The 10346-nt window shown below is 44.7% G+C and overlaps 1 protein-coding gene across 1 annotated transcript in view; it reads left to right on the forward strand.

Moving 5' to 3' along the window:
* T265_14575 (hypothetical protein) overlaps window positions 1–7346 on the forward strand; it is a gene marked incomplete at both ends in the record, with an annotated part of 47026 nt that extends 39680 nt beyond the window's left edge. Inside the window, 5 exons of the mRNA XM_009174267.1 lie at window positions 2139–2416; window positions 2623–2740; window positions 3399–3903; window positions 4115–4513; window positions 6526–7346. Coding sequence (XP_009172531.1) covers window positions 2139–2416; window positions 2623–2740; window positions 3399–3766 — 764 coding nt within the window. The remainder of the gene's footprint in view (window positions 1–2138; window positions 2417–2622; window positions 2741–3398; window positions 3904–4114; window positions 4514–6525) is intronic.
* Window positions 7347–10346: the final 3000 nt, after the last annotated feature.

The raw sequence follows: 10346 nt of genomic DNA on the forward strand, positions 1-10346 counted from the left end.
CTGCATAACCAAATACATACTTCCTAATAACCTTGCTACAAATTCGTTGACGCCATCCGACACCAGTGACACTTTTGAGGCATGAGTGGTCAGAATCCTGAAGACACCTCAAATAGTCTGTCCGCATAAGCCATGTTTCGCAACCGTACAACAATACAGTCCTTACTGTAGTCTAGCGTATGGGATACCTCAAGTGAAGCAAACTCGCAAACGTTTATTCAACAGAGCTTGCGTTTCGCCTTCATCTTCAATTATGGAGACAATGTCGTCTGTGTACTGGAGATCGATAACGTTCTTACCAGCGTTCGCCTCATTATTTCATCATCCATGAAGTTGAACAAGAGTGGAGAGAGTTGACGTCCTTGTGGGACACTACTTTTGTGGAAAAGCTCACCATACATTCTCGCGCCCAGAAGTTTGAGTATGTGCATATGGTTAATTTCACAAACTTCTGGGGTATACCCTGTTTAGAAAGCGTGGTTAACAGCACTGACCGACAGACAGAATCGAACGCACCCTTGGGCGCTTTAGTGGCGCCCAAATAGAGCTCACAAGGCTGCTGAAAACTCTTCGACAGCCGACGACCGGTTTCGCCCTTCTTGGGGCTCATCAGGCAGGCGCAGTCCCTGTGTGCAGCACATTCACTTGTAGAGTACCGCGAACGAGAGATTCAGTCGCGTCTCTCTTGAAAACCAAATTGATTTGCAAATGAGTTTATTTCTCGAAAAAAGCTCATAGAGTTTTACAACAGTGGAGACGACTATCTTCGTTGTGTTATATCATCTTATTCCTGGAAAACAGGACAGTCACAAGGTTTGGAGAATAGGAAATTCATCGGGAAGACGATACATGTGATTTACTGAAGTGCTTCCTATTGAGGGTTAGATTGTATGCTGAAGTTTTTCAGCTCTCAGTTCCCACGACAGCTGCAGGCAGATAAATGTCGCAGTGAAGATTACATGGTGTGCATCTCCAATTTAAATGTTTTACAGATTCAAAGAGCTCCCACAGTAAGTTTTCTTGCCCACTCTCCACTGTGCTTGGTTTCTGGTGTGTGTTTGGACCAGTATATTTTGCTATTGGAGCGGAAACAACAAACTCCGTTGTCTTTGTTACTTTGGCGTCTGCACATAAACTTTCCCGGTATGCTTTGCATTCTTTATGTATGTGTATGTGGGACATCAACCATTCGTCGAGCCGGTGCACGATTGGGGGAATATAAGGCCGATCTTTTCAATTTTTAATGTGTGGCTTATCAACTCGAGTATATGTCAGCCAGTTATCCTTCATCCATCATCGTTATTTGTAAAAAGAACCGAAATTAATAGCCTACGAAAGGTATGCTTGTTACCCTTCACTCGGATAGGGGGGGCGGGCGAGCATAAATACTCGTCTTTCCAATCAACCGCATCTACCTACACGTTTTGATGTATGATAATTCGCACACAGAATCAAACTTCTGTTTATCTCACACAAACCAGACTGACCGCACTTCATGATCCTATTCTCTTCCATCAGAGCATGCATCATCTTGCTTACTGAGCAACCATCCCAAAGTCGTAATTACTCATAATTTGCTGGTTCAAACCCAAACAGTGGCGTTGCCCTCTCAAGTTTGCTCATTAATGATCGTAGTCACTTGTCAGTTCCTGTGACTATCTGTGCAGTAACTCAGTCATCGTGTTCACAGCGATCTTTCCTGATGCCAGTTCTGTTCACTAGCACGTTTCTCGGTCTTCTTTTCTCCGCTGCAACTCAAAACCTCGAAACTTATGCCGTCGTCTGGCTGTATTCGTGTCATTACCATCCCATCATGACTAATGCAATGTTGCCACTCCCGAAAACACAACTTCGAACTATACTGTTTTGTCTCCCCGGTACTACACTGCAACTAATCAGATCCATGCATCCCGATCCAATGCTATGTTATGTCAGATCATCCAGCCCACTGCTCATTCGTTGTTTTTTTCATCGATACTTTACCTGATTTCAATCTCTGCGCCACATGTATCACTCGTATTCGGAGCCTACATCGTTCATTTTCTTTGTAGCCGTGCTCGAATGTCTGCTGATATCCTTTTCCAGATATTCCACCCATTCCGTGATACTGTACTCATGTTTTTTTTATCTCTCACAAGAATTCCAAACTACCCGTGTTGAGCTGCAAACGGTGGCTGAAATTTTCGATGCCAACGGAGATGGCTATATTGACTATCGCGAATGTTTGAATGCCCTTCGAGCCGGTTATGTCGCTTCACGAATGACCGGTTATAACACGAGCAGCAGTCAGCTTAGCTTGTCTCAAGTCGGTCCAAATGATGAAGAGGCTATTAACTGTGAAGTGAGAAGGCAGGTTGGACTGTGTACCTGTCATAACACCTACCAGATTTGCAAGATGGCCACCGACAAATACCGAGTAAGTTCCCCTCTCACTTTCTCGCAAGACTTATTGGTTTTTCTGCTTGTATCTACCTCGCTGTCATGGTACTGTGAGATTTTTATCCGTCTGCTACCCCATCCACGTCAGTGACTCTTGAACTCCTACATCATTGTACTAGCTGCTTATTGCTGGTAGATAGATAGTCGGTTCACTTTTAGCCCAATCTTCTCTCCCTATTTCAGTTTGGCGATTCACAAAAATTGCGCCTTGTGCGGATATTGCGCAGCGCTGTCATGGTACGCGTTGGCGGTGGCTGGACCACTCTGGACGAGTTTCTAGCAAAAAATGATCCTTGTCGTGGTAAGTTCTGCTTCAAGGACTCGTGTTCGTGAAATTGGTAATCTATCGAACATTGTTGTTTTATTTGTACCGTTTATGCGAGTAACATATCTGATCACGATCGAGAGGTTAGTTTTCACAATCTTATGTAATGTGTGACTTTCTTATGTTTTGCCGGTGGTTTGACCCCACAAAAGACCTTTTGTGCTGCATCACGACGTCGGATTAGTTAGCCGATATAGTGGTAAACATCAAGGAACGTCTCTGACGTGGCAAACGTTTCATATACTGCGCTGATCGTTACATTGACGATGAACACCCTCGTGGCGCCAATCTTCAGACCGTGTTTACGCTGATTTTCGAAGAGTGTAAGCCTCCATGGAATCTCCGAAGTTCTGTGGCTGAATACTGTCCCTTTCGATCAGTGGATGACTACATACCTTCCTTGAATTAACCGAATACGAAGGGATGGATGAACACCAGTAATCCTGCTAACATCAATGGTGTTCTTCCGTTCACTCATCCTTACTCTACCTATCTTCCCCTGTTTCTTGTTAGTTGACCTCACACACGCTAACTATCCTCATAAACTACTTTGATAGCTTTTGCTAGTACTACTCTTACCGTCTAAATGTTCCCTTTTTCTCTCTCTTGTTCACCTCTCACATTCTGCATTAAGGTGCTTGTCAGCGCTTGTCTAGCTTCAACGATTTAGCTGTGGCTGTGGGTTTAGCTCCATCTCGTCATCGCCGTTCGCGCCGATCCTATGCTCCCATGTTTGCTCCATTACCTCGTGACCCTCGTATGCATACCGCACTTTCGAATCATTATAATACTCTACGCAGCAGTGGCGATAGCAGTATCAGTTCCCATCAGGGTACCGGGTCTGACAGGTCGCGGAATCAGCTGAATCGTACATCTTATCCGAGGCACACGACGGTTCGGCGTATCTCTGGCCCCGGTCAGGATAACGCCTTCTACTTGCTGATGCCAAACACTAAAGCCAACCCTTCCAACCATCTTTCTCGAGGCAATCCAGGATCTTGATTATTCCTCCTCAAGAGCAAGGGTGGTAGTGCTTATCACGCTACTGACAGTACCTGGCTCATTTCAGCTCATTTTCGCGCATTTTTGGCAGTTCATCGTCACACCTAATCCCGGTGCTACAGCCCTCGTTCCAGAAGGTTTGTTGGGATTTTTACCATCCAGCAGTGCATGTGTAAGCCTGGTGTCCCAATAACCATGTGTTGTGTCTTGCATGCATACCTCACGACTAATGCATGAATCCGCTGATAAAACGTTGTGCGCGTGTGCATGATTGCAGTTTCTCCGACGCGTTGTTGTTTATTGTAATGTGTGCTTCTGCTAAATTTTACACTTGCCCTATATTTGCAGCAGCTGCTTGGAAATCAGTTGTCGATGTTTGCGAGGGATCTGTTACTGGTGATATGACGACTGGGCTCTACCCTAAGCCGTCCTCCCGTTCAAGCACTTCCAAGCATGCCGCATCCATCTCTATGTATGGTACGGCCCATTCTTTTCGTCAGAACTGCACCAACACTGTCCCTTCAAAGTTGCCGGTCAAAACATCTCAACAGCGGCGTGCTTCCACCGCCTCTTTGCCCCATTCTGATCGAGGAAACAGTCAACTTTTCGACCATTTCGATTCCAAGAGTCTTTCAGGTGTTGTGCATTCCCAAATCGTCTTGCCGACGACCGGTCAGGAATTAGAAGATCCTATATCCCGACCGTCTTCGAGTATGTCACAGGCGAGCAGCTCTCAGCTGTCCACCGGTTAGTTCTCCGTTGCAAGTGCTTTCGACAGTGACACTCGAAAGGTTCCGTATATCCTTATGCTAAACAACTGTACCCCTGGTTTAACGTCACAGTAGGTGCCTCTTACCGCGGTGTCCCTCACAGGAGGACACCCCTATCGTGGATAGAGCTTTTAGTGGTAGCGGGTTGCATTTATCTCTCTAATTAAAAATGCCTGAGATATTCATGGTTCCTCAAATGTTTTCGGCGGCAGGTAACTCTGCTACAGAAATGTTTCTTGCCACTGATTCAGACATATCAGTAGACTGGATGGCTGTTGTCATAAGCATCGCTGAAACACTATCCCGAATATTTCCGGACTTGAGTTGGTTTTGCAGACGCACAACGCCATTCGCTGCGGCAATGGATTAACGTCTATAAAGTTTCCATTCCGATTGTTATATTCGAGTCTTGGCTAAAAATTACAAAAGATCTTCGCGTGTAAGTTTCCAACTGACAAAGTTTGGTGATCGTAATATAAGTTAATAATAATAATAATAATAATAATAATAATAATAATATAATAATAATAATATACGTTATTAATAACATAATAGCGGAGCAGAATATTCTATCACATATGCACCAGGGCAGAGCTGAAACTTCAATGAGAAACGTGTAACATGGTTGGGCCACCTGCAATGAACAAATGCTCTTGTTGAGAAAGGAATTTTGCAACCACTGAGGAGAAAAGTGTCACCATTTGGTTCTTTCAATCAATCCTGAATTGAATCGAATCTACTAAGCCTAACCCTAACAGCCTCCTATCGAGCGATCATTTGAAATACGGTGCTTCTGGGCACTCGAAATAACGATGGCTGCTGGGGGTTCTCATTCTATCCGGTACTGCAAACGCCTGATTAATGTGACCGAGCGAATTCACCACAGATGGGCTGGGACTCTGTCCGGAGGCGAGGCGTTCGAAATAAACGAAAATCACGTCGATTGAGCGGGTGTGCTGCAAAATCACTTTACTCGGGTAAACAGTTTGTAGTTGGAAAACTGAACTGATCTCTAATGTACCATATTGGGTGGAACTGCGAGCCAAGAACCAGTGTAAGAGCTGTAATCCACAACCGACCCCTCGCTGAAGTGGGTTTGTTACGAAGTGGCATACTCAGTTCACCTGTAGCGCAACTTCGTAGTGGTTTAGGCCTGTCACGTACAAGAGTCCTTCATCGCGCCGACTATCAAAGCTGCTGGTTTATTGTGTGATATACAGAGTGTAACCGTGCTGCGCGTTTCGTTTCTGGACTTGAAACTTTTCCCGTGAACGTTGTTCGGCCTTTGTGCGCACATATACACCTGTAAACGAATTCAATTTTGATGACTTGATGTTTCAGCTCACTGAAGTCTGTGTGATTGTTGCACCCGCATAGTACTTAAGATGATAACTCATATCAATAGTTCACACCAATGGGTTTCTGACTGCCCGTCTTAGGCTTGTTCTGTCGGGTGGTGCCTCGATGTTCTCGCTGCTGTCGGGTTGCATGACCTTCGGACATTGGTAGGTTTTAAGGAATTCGGTTTAGTAATCTTTTTATGCTGACTGAAGTGTAATTGGACGGCGTCAGTTTTCGTTCGTGTTCATCAGTGTAACCTAGAAGGCGTGTTGCTCTCACACTGAGCTTTGCCACCCGTCCACTGACTGCGAAGACCGGAAATGCTCTGAACAGTTTCGTTTCGATAGAGAAGCACACTTTAACTATTATCTTAATATCAGATGCCTCTTCTACCGACTTTTATTAGGATCACTGTGTTCACTCGAATTTTATACGCACTAATTTAAATTAGTTGATTGGCGTTGCTGTCATTTGAAAGTAATTTAACCAGCTTAAGTTGAATGTGTATCATCCTCACGTTTAGAAGCGTCAGTGGTACTTGGATAGACATGCATAGGTTTTCTCGGTACTTCACTGGAATATCTTTTTCACTCTCTTGGTTTGCCTCCAACGCTCAGTGTATTATTACGTACTCCTACTTTTTTACAGGCTTCCGGAAACCCGAATCGGTGGAACCTCATTCAGACGAAAAGTCATCTAATCGAGTTTCAACGCGTAATCTGCGTGACCATGCGCATCTGTCGTCATCCCGTTTCGGTCCGCAGAACTCTGGTGAGAAAATTTCCTCCCCAACAATTACCTCATCACCGGCCCATTCACATTCATCCTCTGCCAGGTCCGTTAACTCACCATCCCTGTTGCCTGTTTCCTGTATTTCCGAAGAAAACACTCCCGTTTCTTCACCAAAAACACCCGTCCCTGAACTCTCCCCTGAAGAAACCCAACCCAAAGCGCCCTAAATAGGCTGTTGAACACCCAAATTCCCACATCTCCAACCACTTTATTCGTACAGTTCGGGTAACTTTTCAGTGAGGCATGTCCTTCGCTTCTTCCTTTCAGAGAGATTAAATTTTTCTATTAGTAATATTTCCTATCATCACTGCACTTTGCATTCATATTTCCCCCTTTTCTACACCGTTCACCCTGTGTTGATGGACACATAATTACGGCGTGCTCACTCACGCACACGTTGACAGGCACTTGAACACAGCTTTTCTCTTGTTTTCTTCCATACTTTCGCTGTGACTCCGAACTTGCTTTTTTGTGCGCGTTCGTTCCTTCCCTCATTTGTTTCATCGGATCCCATGGTTTACATCGGATGTTCGTGGTCTGGGGATTCTTTTTTCTCTGTGTTTTGCTCCTGCCGGCCAATATTTTCGCTAACTCGTGCGCTCATTTGTTTCTCTCCTTCATTTGCAATGGATTCAAGAAGACAGTTCGTGAATACAAATAATATAACCATATGACAAATTGCGTTGGATTTATTTGGACCAGAAGGGCGGGTGAACTCTGAACAAATTAGGGCCGCAATGCTCGATGTATCCTCCTTCCCAAGTGAACGGTGGCATCCGGGGCGGTCCACACATTCCCAGGGAGTGGCTACTATCGGTCCCTCTGAGTTCAGGCGTCCCTATGCCAGTAACACCAACGCGTTGCAACTTTTTACTTTGAATTGGCCAATTAGTGACGACACGTGAACGATTTCAAAGCAAGTTTTTAATGAATAACGGCATACAATCGAAGTGAGTAAACTACCAGTGATGGGGTAAGCAAGACACTAGTTGAGGGACTTACAGGTTCTAAATGGATTAAGAGTTCACCGCACTTACATCAGCATCGGCAGTACGGGAAAATGCAGGGCTGTGAAAGGGGCAGCATCAACTGATAGAACGTCAGACAGCATGAGACTTACAAGTTAAACAAGTAACTTGCATAAAATCGTCTTAGTTACCGATGTGTGCGAATTGCGCGGAACGAATGGTCGGATGGCGTATATCATTACGCAGAAATGGTAAGTGAGGGACCATACTCGGGGAAAATCTTACAGTGCTTTGCGTATTTGTCATCCGTAAATTAAATGACCTGATTAGCAGAAGTCAAATGAAAGCATTATCAGTCACCCCCGACGAAATTTTCTTCCTCTTAGACGCTAGACAACGTCTGTGTTGTGTGTGTAACTTATCAGAAATATTCGTGGAAACCTCGACTATCATTCTATCTGATGTCCAACCAGGTTTTATGGAGGAACTGATGTAAGAAAGAGGTCACTTTCAGGAACGCATTGTCAGATATGGCCCAGTCGTGCCCTCAATGGCGCTCGTGCATCCATGCTATTGCTTTCAATGCATAGCTCCGTTTCCAACCCCCCCCCACTTTACATCCCACTGAGAGTGCTGGATTTATACACCGATTTATCAGCTCCCGCTTGCACTGGGTTTTATGGAGGAACTGATGTAAGAAAGAGGTCACTTTCAGGAACGCATTGTCAGATATGGCCCAGTCGTGCCCTCAATGGCGCTCGTGCATCCATGCTATTGCTTTCAATGCATAGCTCCGTTTCCAACCCCCCACTCCCCCCCTTGACATCCCACTGACAGTGCTGCATTTATCCACCAATTTATCAGCTCCCGCCTGCAATGCGCAGCTACCTCCCCCTCCCCCAAATCATCGGTGAACGAAACTGCGGCAGCTACAACCACTTTACGACGAGTACGCGGTTAATACAGCTGACAATGATGAGTGCTGATGACTTTCAGGAATGGCATCTTCCAAGTCGTGCCTTCAGGTGTACACGTTTCATAGGAGCTTTGGTACTCCATCGTAGCGCATACGAACATCACTTGATAGTTCTGCGCACGACGGTGGAAACCGTTCTCTGGCAGCCCGGTGAGGAAATTAGAGGACCTCCGTTTCGACGACCCGGGTTCGAATTCCCGTATAAGTGACCTTAGAGTTGCTACTGGATATTGTGTGCATACGTCCCACCAATGAAAGACGTAACAAGACGCCTCAGACAATTTACGTCCATTATCTTTGGTCAGATGCTGCTAAATCGATCCGGTGAGCCCAGGATGCTTTAGTTGGGTACCATCTTTGGTTCCGTTCCCTTACTAGGTCTCCAAATTCAAAAGTACCCTCCTTGATCCTGGGTCTTTCGGCTCCAGGCCACTGCAATCTTAATGTTCTCATCCTCACAAAACTTATGTCGACTTTCCCAAAATAAAGATTTTCTTCTTACTTGGTACCACGTCAGTGTATGGCAGACGATCATGCAGATGCGTGCATCAAATGTCACAATTTCTTTTGCGCTGTCAATGCCTTAGGCTTTGGATTTTGAAGCAGTCCTATTCAATCAACGACTTGCTTAATGGGGTCAAAGCGACCTGCTTTGTCGAGAGGTGTGTCGAGAATGCCTGATCGATGTTAGTCAATTAGGTCATTATGCAGAATAGCTTGTCCATTTCATACACGATAGAATGAATCAATCTATGCAACATTGAGCTTCTTCGAGACCGCCAGTAAAGTTTCCATCTTTAATTATCTGTAGCAACTTCAGTCTCTCTGACGATTGGGGTTGTCTCTTCCGTGAATCCAACATTGCGACTGATAGTTTGAGTAGGAAATGCTAGTAACCAACCATCCATTTAAATCAGTCGAGATCTTATCTTCTCATGCTGGGTATGCATATCACTTTGTGTAGCATACGTTATATGTTATAGTACGTATATTTTATAGTGTATGTTGTAGTGTATGTTATGTAGTATGTTATATATAGTATGTTATATAGTATATGTTATAGTTTGGTTTTGCTATCGTCTACCAACTCTGCAAAAAGCCCCTATATCATTAATGCCAATCCATGGTGTCAAGTGAGCTGCACTTGTTTTCCAACTTTGGTGCTACCATGTCAGGTTTTACTTTCACGAGGTTTATTTGGGGATCACTTTGGTTACGCTACTGGGCGTCGTTTATCTTCCTGTGTGTCCGTGCACATCTGACGATTTTGCAAATATCAAACACACTTTTCCAGAAAATAAGTCAAAAAGCAAACGCGAACGCTAGGTCCAAATTCATAACTTATTTTTGAGAATGCGGGAGCAAAATGTTCAGAATAGGTGTACACCAATTATAAGAACTCCATAGTTCCTTAACTTTTACCTTTCATGAGTTAGGTGTAAAAGCACCCAGAATGTAACTTTTTTGGCAGTGCTCAGGTGTTCAGTTCCCAAAACGCCATGCCGTTAGTCCAGCCGACTCCACTAAGAAACACTACATGGCCCCAATCGGCTTCAAAACTACACTCAGCTGAGCGTGCCTAACTCCGTCCGTGGACTCAACTGGGACCACAAAGAGAGACCATGTTATCCGTATCAGTTTGTCCGTTCGAGTAAACAAAATGAAATTGTACGATGAGGATACAAGGCAGACTTAGTTCCTCTAAGGCGATGGTGAGAGTTGAGGTGTCAGTT

Source organism: Opisthorchis viverrini (assembly GCF_000715545.1).
Source record: "Opisthorchis viverrini unplaced genomic scaffold opera_v5_217, whole genome shotgun sequence".
Classification (NCBI taxonomy): domain Eukaryota; kingdom Metazoa; phylum Platyhelminthes; class Trematoda; order Opisthorchiida; family Opisthorchiidae; genus Opisthorchis; species Opisthorchis viverrini.